This window comes from Protopterus annectens, chromosome 13.part0 (assembly GCF_019279795.1).
Source record: "Protopterus annectens isolate FY-2018-M chromosome 13.part0, PAN1.0, whole genome shotgun sequence".
Taxonomy (NCBI): Eukaryota; Metazoa; Chordata; order Ceratodontiformes; family Protopteridae; genus Protopterus; species Protopterus annectens.
In genome coordinates this window covers 155,675,501-155,688,687 of record NC_056747.1, presented here as the reverse complement: position 1 = coordinate 155,688,687, position 13,187 = coordinate 155,675,501, and the positions used below count along the sequence as shown (strand labels likewise).

The 13,187-nt window shown below is 41.3% G+C and overlaps 1 protein-coding gene across 1 annotated transcript in view; it reads left to right on the top strand.

The window, feature by feature from the left end:
* Positions 1-13,187, top strand: part of CPAMD8 (C3 and PZP like alpha-2-macroglobulin domain containing 8) — a 7,231,600-nt gene that overhangs the window by 5,792,014 nt on the left and 1,426,399 nt on the right. Inside the window, exon 30 of the mRNA XM_044054766.1 lies at positions 994-1,149. Within this exon, the coding sequence (XP_043910701.1) occupies positions 994-1,149 (156 nt within the window). The remainder of the gene's footprint in view (positions 1-993; positions 1,150-13,187) is intronic.

The following is a 13,187-nucleotide window of genomic DNA, read 5'->3' as shown; positions in this document are numbered from 1 at the left end:
AGCAAAAACATGGCCAATACTGATTACCACATCAACGGCAACCCCCTAAGCACACAGCTTGTGGTGAGAGACCTGTGTACACAAGTTGACAACAATCTCACATTCGACCATCATGTAACAGTAGTGGTCAGAAAAGCCTTTTGCTTGGCTCATCTCATAAGTAAAGAGATTGTACCCAGAAAAAAGGAAGTACTCCTCCCTCATTAGTGCAATAATTGATTATAACACTTCATTTGGTATGTACCTCTCCAAATACCTGCAACAACTGGAAAGGCCACAGAAATACCTCACAAACAGAATCCATGGCCTCCAACACCTGTCCTATGCAGACAGCCTCAAATTGTGATCATTCTACTTGGTATCGTACAGATTACTCAGAGGTGATCTGTGTCTACAAGGCCATCTCGGACCCTGCCCTACTAGAGATGCTCCATATCTGTAAGTCTAACTCCTCATGCATTATCTGCTCGAAAGGCCTAAATCTAATATGCGACATCAACAAAACCTGCTGGAGAGACAGGTTTGACTTGCCATACACATCAGAGTACCTCGCTGACCCTGTTCAGGTGTAACGTTGATGAGTGGATGGGAAACCATAAATTTGTCCCAGGGGTTCGACTATTGTCCCTTATTGACAAAGGCGACAGGCGCTGACTGAATTTTTATTTTGGGGATAAACTCTAGGCTTGTAAAGGCCCCAGGACCATTAGACTAATAACCTCCTAAGATCCTATGATCCTAAATGAAATAACCGTGTAGTAAAACTAAGAAGTCTGGGTGGTTTCGTTCTTTTCACTTTTATTGTATTCTCATGTACTAGAATGTGTGCTTTCAGGTTACTACTGAAGTGGATTTAAGTGATCTCTAAGACTTGTCTTTCTTCAGCTTTATGATTTCTGTTTATTAGGTTTGTAAACAATCATTAAAATTTGTTTGCATATTTCATGTTTTAACTTTTAAGTTGCTTGCTTTAAATATTGGCATTTTTTTCAGGATACATGTGTAGCACTGCAGGCCCTTGCTGAATATGCCATCTTGTCATATGTTGGTGGAGTAAATCTTACAGTTTCCTTGGCATCAACTAACCTGGACTTTCAGGAGACCTTCGAACTGAACAAGTATAATAAAAAGATTCTTCATAAAACCATTGTAAGTAAAAAAAAATCTGTTTATGCATGTAATTTCAGTCTTGTGTTTATTCTTTTGGTATATCTTCTTCTTTCGGCTGTTCCCATTAGAGGTCGCCACAGCAGATCATCTGTTTCCATTTCTTCCTGTCCTCTGCATCTTGCTGTATCACACCAACCACCTGCATGTCCTCTCTCACCACATCCATAAACCTTATCTCAGGCCTTCCTCTTTTCCTCTTCCCTGACAGCTGCATCCTTAGCATCCTTTTCCCAATATATCCAGCATCCCTCCTCAGCACATGTCCAAACCAATGCAATCTTGCTTCTCTGGCTTTGTCTCCAAACGGTCCAACCTGAGCTGACCCTTTAGTATACTGATCTTTTTCCCTGGCAGTGTCAACACTTTCCTGTAGTGGAAACCAAGTGCAGAAGGATTGTGGAGTTTCCAGTGGAGAAATAGTAACCAGGGCTTTGTTAGAATGAAGCAGCAGCTGTGCATCTTCAGAGAATCCTACTACTTAAAAAAGACCAATCAAGAGAATGCCCCCAAAGCCATTTCCTGCTTTTAAAAAGAGGTTGAAAGAAAGTCAAAAAGATGCAGTGGCTATGCCACAGAAAACAAAAGATAGTGCAGCAAATATCCATGGTGCAAGAACTGGATTGAGCTGAAGAGGAGTTGTAATGTAAAAGCTTCATTAAGCAAGTATCTGTGACTGTGGAAAAATCTTCCTGCAAAAATATTATTTCTAGTTTAGTTTCTCTGAATCCTTATGTTTTCTACATCACTTTATAGAAGTGAACCCCATTGCTAGGACAGGGCATAATTACATTTTATGAAATCATTATTGTTTCAGTCTTTGATTTTAGCCAAGAGTACTATTCTCACCACCCGCAATGTGCCCAGAATTGCTTCATCCTGTAGTTCATATGAGGTTACATTTATTGATAGCATATTTAATTATTAGTCTTGTTTCTCCTACTACTATTGGAACTGTCTGGGTATCTTTCCTCCACATGGCTCTCGGTTTTGCTTGCAAGTCCTGATATTTTAAGGCTTTATTTCTCTTTGTACGTAAGATGCTTTAATGTTGGTGATAGACAAAGAATAAGGGAGGTAGTAAATTAGACACAGATATGCTTGCTTAATTGCATACAAAACTTGGTAAGTATAGACAGCAGAATGAGTGAGGGGACGCCTAATCAGAACATTGGCTTGCACCTTGGAGTCCTAAAAGCAGATTTATATGTACTTTTTGGAAAAACAGCTGAGGTAATGGGGGTTTAAGATGGTGGCATTAAAGAAAAGAATGAAAGTTGAAAATAAAGAAATATGTAGCTGTGAGAGTGTATATATCCGTATTGTGATTGTCTGCCATTCAGCTAAAGAGATATTGGTACTGAACAAGTGGAAGGATTGCAGAAAGTAAACTGTGACTTTGGGATGTTTAGTGCTATGTGAAATAGGGAATGCTAATGAAAATGAATTTGTAGGAAGGATCTGTATGTTAGAACAGGATGAACAGTGAATGAAAGTACAACAGTTACAATTATTTACATACAATATCAATAAATGAAAGGTAAAAAGGTCAGTAAATGTTCAGCAACAATTGACAGAAATATTAAGCATTGACTACCAACTTGGCTTGGTACCACAATAACAGCTTAGTGCTAATGGTGTGGCTTGGGTGCCACCAGATCAACCTAGTATGATTTGGCTTGAGAGCCACCATAACGGCTAAGTATAGTTACAAAACCATCAGTAGTCTACAGCTAAGACAAGAGTCAGGCTCAGACGGCAAATGATGAGTGCAAAAGAGAGTAAAATCAACTGCAATAAGTAATGGTTTCTTGAAGACAATGACTATAATTTGGCTTGATTGCTGCAACCACTTTTTTACTACATATTTACAGATCACAGAAAATATTAGACTTGTGTATATATTTAGCCATTTAAATTTATTCATAATATTGTTTGTTACTATTATATATTTTTTTCTTGTAGCCTGTTTAAGTTAGAAGGCAAATTTTTTGTTATAAGCTCATTTAAATTAGAGAGCGCTTTACTGTGTGTTTGTGTGGACAGAACATTTCTTGTTATCTTTTTAAGATGTCTCAACAAGAAAAGACAAGGAGGCTAAACAGTCTAAGCCTTCAGGGTTTAATAAATGCCCTAAATGTGGACAGAAAATGTCTATTACTGATGGGCAAATGGATTGTGTGTATTGTTTAGGTCCATTACATCTACAGGAAATGTTCTATCTGCCACCCCTTTAGTTTCCAAGTACTACAAGAAAGGAAGAACAAGTTGATAGTCAGGGTCTTGATTTAAATCTTCCTTTCAAGAATTGTTGGAACAAGGTCATACAGCTCATGCCAAGCCGTCTAAACCTTTTAAAAGATCTTCCAATACTAGATCTTCAGGGCCGGAAAAATCTCCGTCATCTAGTAAGTCGAAATCTGACAGACCTTCAACCTCAGTACCACTGACTTCGGAGCCGATGGCTATCACAATGAGGAGGCCCTCCTTGGTACTGGAGCCAGTATCTCCCATTCTGAAATCTCCAATATTGCAATCTGTAGCTTCTTCAGCTCCATCCTCTTGGTCTTTAAGAAGCCTATCAGACATGGATGTGGATCGTGTGGTGCAGAGGCATCTGCAGGCACCGGCGTTGGCCAGGCTTTTGTCTGGGCTGACCCTTTGAGCTTCGGAAGCGTCCAACCTTCCTTCCCCATATCTGTTCCTCCTCCAATCAGAATCAAGGCTTCAAAGATGGAATGCTTGGAACTGATGATAGTGGAGCCATCAGTACCGAGACCTGCTCCAGGACTTCTGGATCTGATCTCTGACTGCTTTGGTGCTGACCGAGTAGTTTTAGGGACCGACACTTACCGGTAGAGTCTGGGGAGGATAGTCGAACCAATCTTTTGGGTCCCACTTTGTCTTTTGGCACTTCGGCGCAGGTGAGTTCGGCACATACCTCTGGCTGTGATGAAGTAGACACCGGTGCATTAGGGGTTGAAGCTGCTGGTCCTGATAAAGTGGTTGTCCGTGGGGACAATGCTGTCCTCATGGCATCAAAGGCCCCCCCAGCTCCGATGAGAAGGAACTCCTGGCTGCACAAAAGTGTAGAGGCTCAGAGCCTCAGGAAGCCCCATTGGGTGATCCCTACTCTTCCGAGACCTCACCAGAAGCTTCCACTGAGGAGGTCCCTTGGAAGAGGCTAAGCAAGAGGAAACATCTGGACTCCCCTCAGAAATCCATCACTTTAGACACTGACTTTGATGATTCAGAAGATTCCCCACGGTCACCCTCAGATATCTCCTTCGCAGATATCTTAGAGATTCTCAAACAGAGGGGTGATTGGCAGCCCATCAAACCTACTGATGATGAGTCAGTCTACCTGAAGGCTTTTGGGTCTCAGCCTTCTGCCTCTTGGATGTCTCCACCTTTCGACGAACTCATGGACTTAGTTTGTGGAAAGGCGTGGGAGTCTCCAGATACAATGGAACCTGTCCTTAGGAGGCCTAATAAGTTTATTACCTCACCACAGGACAAAGCTTTTCTCAGCAAGGGAGTCCCTGTTGATGATGTGATGGAGGCGGCCACCAAAAAGGAGTTATCTGAAACTTCGACATCAGTCCATCCACCGAATAAAGATTCGAGAATCATCGATAGATATGGAAGTGCATGTTTATTTCAGAAACTTTTGCTCTTAGGTCACTGAATTATCTTACGCATTTCACTAGATTGCAAAGAGATCTCCTAAAAGAACAGGGTTCAGTAGCTGCGGGGGTCTCAAACAAAATATCCTCACAGCTCTGCATCCTTAATTTCCTAATAAACTCATCAGTGCATCTGGTCTCATATGCAGCTGATGGAGCTAACAGAGTAGCGGGTACAGGAACTGCTTTTAGGAGACATTCCTGGATGTGCCTGTGTTAATTTCCAGAGCCCTTTAAGTCATCCTTTATCAAAACCTCTTTCGATGGCTTATCCCTTTTTGGACCCAAAGTGAAAGAAACGCTTACCAGGTGTGAACAAGAGGGAAAGACTCTGTCTGCCGTCAGAGTCCATTTTTCCACATCTACCAGACCTTACCCCAAAGGTCAGAAAGGAGGAAAGATGTGGTTCCATAAAACTGAAGGAGCCTTTCAGGACACACGTGGTGAACCCCCTTCCAGAGGCAGAGGAGGGGGCAATAATGGAAGATGCCATCCACGCGGCAGACGGGGTCCGCAGAATCACTGTGACAGAGAGCAGTTTTTTGGGAAGCCCTATCAGCACTACTGAGCGGAGGCCTGCCTGTCCATCTTTGGAGGTGGTCTGGGGACGCTTATCTTTGTACCCAGATGCCTGGCTACAAATAGCAAAAGACAGCTGGGTACAAAACATCATATCCAGAGGTTACTCTTTTCCCTTTTCCACCCCACCTCTTTCAATAAGAAAGATCCCAGACATTCCACCCAGTCACAGGGAACAAGCAATCATAAAAATTCAAAGGTTGCTAGAAAAAAAAAAAGAGTCATCCAGCCAGTCCCCACAGACCAGATAGCATCCAGAACTTACTCAAGGTTCTTTTTAGTTCCAAAGAAAACAGGGGACTGGAGGCCCATTTTGGATCTCAGCAGATTAAACAAATCTGTGAAGAAGTCAAAGTTCCGGATGGTTACACTGCAGTCGATACTTCCTTTTCTAGGAAAAGACAATTGGATGTGCTCGATAGATCTCCAGGATGCTTACTGCTGCATAAAAATGGACAGACCATCCAGAGATCACCTGCACTTTTAGCTGGGGACCAGTCACTATCAATTTCAAGCACTGCCCTTTGGTCTCACAAGAGCCCCCAGACTGTTCACCAAATGCATGGCAGTAGCACGGCTCATCTGAGATGTTTGGGATTCCAGGTGTTTCCATACCAGACTGACTCCTAAGCACCACCACCAGGCATCAGCTCATTCAAACAAGGGACACTACTATGAATATATGCTGTCAGTTGGGGATTACCATATATTTAGAAAATTCTGCCTTATTGCCATGGCAACATACCGTTTTTATAGGAGCAAATCTAGACACCACTACAATGACCGTAAAACTTCCGTCAGAAAGGGTTTGTGCTGTTTGACAACAGGTTCTAACCCTTCTCTCAAAAGATAAAGCTTGGCTTCCATGGTTCTCAAATTTTTGGTTACAGTGGCAGCAGCAATCATTGCAATTCCACTGGTCGGATGCATATGCGGATACTACAATGGCTCTGGTCCTTTCAGGAACTCCCAATGTCGCATCAGATTATAATCACAAATTCATGCAAGAAGGACCTTCAGTGGTGTCTGACATCGCATTGTGTAATGATAGGACGGCCCTTTGTTCTACTCAACCTGATTGACATAGTGACCACAGACGCTTCCCTGATAGGGTGAGGGGGCATTATCAGGGAAGAACAGCCCGAGGCACATGGAAAAAACATGAGGCTCACCTGCATATCATTGTCCTAGAGATGAGAGCGGTACTTCTAGCGTTGCAGTCCTTTCAAGACTCTCTTCCTCTGGGGACCATTGCAATCCAGACAGACTAACCCTTGTGTCGAGAGGCCTTGAGAGTATGGCAATGGACAAACTCCACCCAGCACTTTCTCATAACAATGCACATCCTGGGAAAGTCCAACGTGATAGCAGACAAGCTGAGCAGGGCAATTCTATTGCCTCAGGAGTGGTCCCTAAAGAAGAAGTGGCGGAAGGGATATTCCACATATGGGTTCAGCCTTGCTACGATTGGCCCCCGGGTCTCCATTATGTTTTTCCACCATTACCTGATACCCAAATTTTTACAGAAAGCCAGTGCTCCTAGAAGGACCATAATTCTGATAGCCCCCAACTGGCCTCACCAGATTTGGTTCCCCTTTTTTTGCCTCATTTATTGGAAGAACCTTGGATCCTGGACCCAGTTCCAGACCTCCTGATTCACTCATCAGGGGCTCTTCGTCCGTTCCTTCAGTCCCTCAAATTGACAGATTGGCTGCTCCAATTCCAGACATAGCCAGGCTTAAGAATCTTTCAGCTGCAGCCCAGAATATATTGACATCCTCTCACAAATCCTCCACTAGAAAGCTATATCTCAGCAAATGGAAAATATTCTCAATATGGTCATTACAAAATCATATTGATCCTTATTTAGCTCCAATAGCTTTTATTTTGGAATTTTTGACAAAACTTTTCACCGCTGCCTCGACTATTCGAGTTCAATTGGCTGCAATCTCCAACTTCCATCTTGGTGAGGAAGGGTCTAATATCATGTCACATTGACTCTCGAAGGCATTTCTCAAAGGCACTATGCATTTAAGACCACCCATCAAATCCCCTATTTCTCTGTGGAATCTAAATTTTGTTCTATCACAAATAATTCTACCACCCTTTGAACCAGCCTGTTCATGTGACCTAAAGTATATCACATGGAAAACCATCTTTCTAGTAGCCATTACTTCTGCTCTGAGAGTTTCAGAGTTGCAGGCCTTGTCCATTAAAACCCCTTAAATGATATTTCATAACGGTAGAATGTCTCTCCAGAAAAATCCCTCATTTTTACCAAAAGTATGTTCAGAAACAAATCTCAGACAGTCTGTAGAGTTGCCTGTATTCTTCCCCAAGTATGGCAATAAGACAGAGAGTATATGTTGCACAAACATGGCATTCACAGGCAGCTCCACTTCTATTTAGACAGGACCAAGGATTTCAGGAAAATGGATCAACTCTGTTTCCTTCTCAGACTCCAGGAAGGGTGCTTCTGTTGTAAAAAACACTTTATTAAAATGGTTACCGGATTGTATTTCCTTTAGTTATAGTTCAGTGAATACACCATTACAAGACAAGTTAAAGACCCACTCACCTAGAGCTGTCTCCACTTCCTCAGCTTTTTCTGCCAAATTACCAATAAATGCAATTTGTGCAGCAGCTACTTGGTCAAGGCCTCATACCTTTATCACTCATTACAAAGTGGATAGGGCCTCCAGGGACACGGCTTCCTTTGGTTCCACTGTCCTGAAGAATATACTCCCGTGAGCCACCCAAGAAGATGGTGCTTGGGACGCTATCCCATCAGTAAGAATGAAGGCAAGATAGAACAACTTCACATAAAGAAGTTATGTACTCACTATAACATTCCAAGTGAGTTGTTCATCTTGCCTTCATGCTTATGTCCCACCCTCCAACCCCCCTTCCAGGCTTCTTGAGGATCGAGAACCTGAGGTGAGGCATGGCTGTCATTGACCTTTGTCTAGTGTATTCTATGCTGTTGCTATATTGGGAGATGGCTTATACCATTGTTGACAGCAAACAAGATCTGAGGGAAGCACCAGTGCATCATGGGATAGGGAGTAGGCCAGGAGCTGGTTGAAGACCTCGAGCTTTTGCATTTGGCTGAGTCAGAGCCGAAGTTCGGCTCCGAACCCATCAGTAAGAATGAAGGCAAGATGAACAACTCACCGTTATGGTGAGTACATGACTTCTTTTTTCTACATTTTGAACATTACACCTGCACACTGTTCTCTCTCTCTACCTATTTTGTATTTTACTGTTTGCTAAATCTGTCATCTCTATTGTCAAGTCTCTCTTGTTTGTGTGTTTAACCTCACTAGAAAACCACCACTTCAGCATCTGTGCCTGATTATGTCATTATTTTTTCCCTTATATTTTGCCTTTTGGTGCATATTTTTACTTTTGCTTTCTCTCTGTCCTCCCCTTGTCCTTAAGACCTGTGTTGTGGTTGAAAAATATTTTAAGAATTTTGCCTGCAAACTCTGGACTCATCACAGTTCAGCTTTGTTAAAGGAAGGTTATCCCTATTAAATCTGATGGACTTTTTGAGAGGTTTACCAAAGCATCGATGAAGGTAAGACTGTGCACATAGCTTACCTCGATCTGGCCAAGGATTTTGATACAATACTTAGCTCAGGCATTGTAAACAAGCTCACTAATTTAGATATAAACCCTTTTATTACCCACTGGACACCAAACTGGTTCACTGATGGGACCCAGGAGGTCAAAAAGGTGAGGCCACCAACACCAAGAGGCCGGTCACTAACGAAGTCCCCCAGGGCTCTGTACTGGTCCGTCTCCTTTTTGGCATCCATTTCTCTGTAATGGAAGCAAATGCTTTAGGTTTATGGCTGAATAAGTTTGCAGATAATTGCAAGCTGGGGATTATCATTAGCTCCAGTGCAGACACTAGCATTCTTCAGGAAGGTCCGTCTCTGACTAACAAGTGGTGCCAAAGCCATTGTCTTAAACTCAATGCTAAGAAATGCATAATTGTACCCTTTGGAAAGTGAACCATGCCAGGTAATTACCACACTGATAATACACCCCTAAGAGTTGACCCAGTGGTCAGGGATCTAGGTACTCACAAAGACAGTAGCCTTATCTTCAACCACCATATGGCCACTGTGGTGAGGAAATCCATTTTTGTTGCACATCTTATAAGTATGGGCATGGCATAGAAGTCCAAAGAGGTCATTATCCCATTGTACTCTGCCCTTATCAGACCAGTCATAGAATACAGTGCTCAGTTTGGTATGTACCTGACCAGGCATATGCAGCAGCTAGACGACCTCAGAGCCTCCTTACAAAAACAATGCAAGGCATAATAAACCCACCTTATGCAGAGCTCTCTGAAGCCCTTTCCTTCTACTCAGTCTCCTATAGGTTGCTGTGGGTGCTGTATGCCTGACTTACAAGGTATCCACAAACCCAACACTTCTGAATTTCCTACATATTTGTAAATTAAGGAGTACCAGAAATACAAGGTCTAAGGACCTATATTTTATCTGTGACTTAGAACATGCCGGAGAGACAGATATGTGTCCTAGAGATTGCTATTCCTATGGAACAGGTTGTCCCATCCATGTGAAGCTGAGGTCGTCTATTATCCAGTTTATGCACAACCTAAACCTGTAGATAGATTTGGAAATTTACTCCAGACCTGGCACCCATGTCCCTTATGAACAGAGGTAGTTTATAAATGCCTGGTTGTCAATGCCCTTGGGATACAGGACATCATTATTTTTTTTGGAAAACTTGGCTAAGCTTAGAAAGCCCCCCTCCCCCAGTCGTTAGCCTAGTAACAATCTATGAATCTATAAAAGGATGAAATCACTTACTCATTTGGAAAAAAAATCCATAACTTGTCTAACAAGGTAATTCATTAGACTTGTTGTACCACACTTTGCTGTCATCCGACTGTGTGAAAATACCAAGTCATTAACAGTGCAGCCAGTCATACATATGAAGATCTAGATCTTATTTATTCCATGGAGCTCTGGCTTATCAAAATCTGACATATTTTTCACAGTATACTACTTTTACTGCTGATCACAGCAATGCTACAGCATTTTTTGCAGCAAAACATCAATGTGAGGACAGAGCACTTGGGTACCCTATATATTTAAATATTCTGTCATGTTTGAGTTAACTTGGAAAAAAGGAAAACAACTTAATACAGTTTTCCTCTAAGTTGGTGCAAATTTGAAAGTAGTATATTCACAAGCTAAGGGAATATAGACAGGGGCCCAACATCTGAGAGGTGCAAAATATTTAAATTAATTTCATCATCTGTTTAATGGAGTGACAGCCCTTTTAGCTGAGTGCTGATCCATCAAAAGCAAAACACCCAAAACAAGTTTCACTGACAGTGGACTTTTCTTCTTTCTCCACAGTTGTGCAACTTCATAGTAGGTATATTTAGGTTTGGAGGATGTTTGGGTGCAGGGGGGCTTGCCCCCTCAAAAATAACTTTCAAGTTTGCTTAAAGTTGGTTGTCTGTCAACATGAATTTGTTTAATATGCTATGATGGCCTACCAGATAACAGTAAACCTGTCTGTGGTAGTGTTGCCCAGCATGTTTAATATTAGTAAAGTGTAGTAGACCCAAAAGTCCTAATTGACTGAGTAGGTAGTAAAAATCTAGACTGTGATCTCAGATAGTGGTGTAGTGGAAGTGATCAGAAGTGCTCAGATTTGCTTGAGACAGAGAAAAGGAAAGATGGGAGCCATGGATTTTACAGGTGCAACTTCATGAAAGCTGCAACACACAGACCGACTCAGACAACTGGTTCTTGTACATCATCATCTTGATTTGTTAAGTATGCAAACACAACTGTCAAGTGGGCAAACTAAGTTAAAATATTTTCTGTTCTGACGACATTTGACAGTTGTGGAATGTTATGTACACAAACATTGTACAATAGTACTGTGCAATATGATTTGATGGTTAAAGTTGGTAGACTGCTCAACTAATCAATAAAAATAACAACAGATGTTTATTCCTTGGTACATCACAGTTTATTGTTGTAAAATGAAAAAGTATGCAATTTCATTCCAACTTTTGACAGAACTTCTTCAGACTAACTCCAAGTAAACAATTAATCCCTTATAACCACTGTCACTACATGTTTTGTAAACTTTCATTTGAATGCTTTAAAATATAAGAATTGAATATTGTATGCTGGACTTTTACATGTATTTCACATAGGTTCATACCTGATTTTTATAATGCATGTGCATTTAAAATTGTTAAAATGGTGACTATTAATACTGGAATAGTAGATTAGCAAAATATATGTGTTTGTGATGTTGTACCCTGCCCTTCATACCTAACGCTAGACGCCGGAGTATCTGGGTCTCGAGATAGAGTTGAGAGCAGCCAGATGGCTGCGAAGAACTTTAGGCACAAATGATTTACAAATGTCGCAAGACATATGGTCGTGGTCCTCCCCTAGACAAAACAAGCACTTATCATGCGTGTCCTTGTGTGGAATTTGTCTTCCACAAGCACACTTCTCCCTTCTAGTTGACATTTACTTCTGAAAACCTAAAGAAAACATAAAAAAAAACAAAGGGTACTTATCTGTAGTGCACAGCCATCAAACAAGCAAACTGCTTCCCGTAGCTGGTGATCAGAGGTCCAAAGATCACTGCGGCAGAAAAGTTCTGAAGGTGGTACGTGTAGACATCACCTTTATAGCCAATGTTGGTTTATGGCTCAGACATCAAATGTCGTACCTCTGCTCCTAAGACTTTTAGTATACTGCCCGGATGTCTGGTGTTGCAGGCAGCAACCTCCCTACAGTTCTGAATACTGCGACATGGGAGAGAAGGACATCTAAGGGTTATGGTATGTTCTTACACAACTATTAATTTCCTTTGCTTCTTCATCACCTTCCACATTTTTGCATACTCCATTATCTTTAGGCTGATATCTGTATATTTCTGACAGCTGCAGTAATAATTAGTAAAACAGATTCTTAAAAAAATTTTGACTGTTTCACTAAGTACTGCTGTAGAATATGCATTACATAAAGATTTCATTACTTGATGTGAATTCACTTCTCCTTAACCATTCTTGCATTAGTTCTTGATCAGCATGAGGCTCTTCCAGAAGTTTTCTATACTTGCAACTATATTTATGTTTTTTTCACATTTCTTGCCTTCTCATCTGGTCCTTCACCTTATATTCTTTCTTTTGTTTTTTTAGCACATTCACTTGCTGCCTGGTTTTTATCTACTTCTGGTTTGATTTCCATTCCTGCTTGACGTCGATATGCTTCTGCTAGATTAAGCAGAGATGTCATCTTAGATTTATTCTCCTCGTGTTTCAAAACTTTCACTACATTTGGATCTTGTGAGGTCAGTAGATATGTGTGGAGTCCCAGGATTACAGATCTATACATGTAATCAATTTCAAGGAGGCCCATCCCTCCTTCAGATCAGGGAATATATAATCTTGGTATACACTGATTTTTATAAATCATTTGGTGAGCATGAAGCATCCTTCTTGTTTTAATATCCAATCTATCCAACAGTTTTTGGGGCCAATCAGTCACTCCAAGACTATAAGTTAGGACAGGAAGGGCAAATTGATTTATGACTTGGATCTTGTTCCTAGACGTCAGTGTTGTTTGCAGGATTAATTTAAGTCTTCTAAAGTATTCCTTACTGAGATTTATTCACATTTGTTCATGTTTTATTGCTGATCCTTCATCAATTCCCAAGTATTTATACACTCCCTCT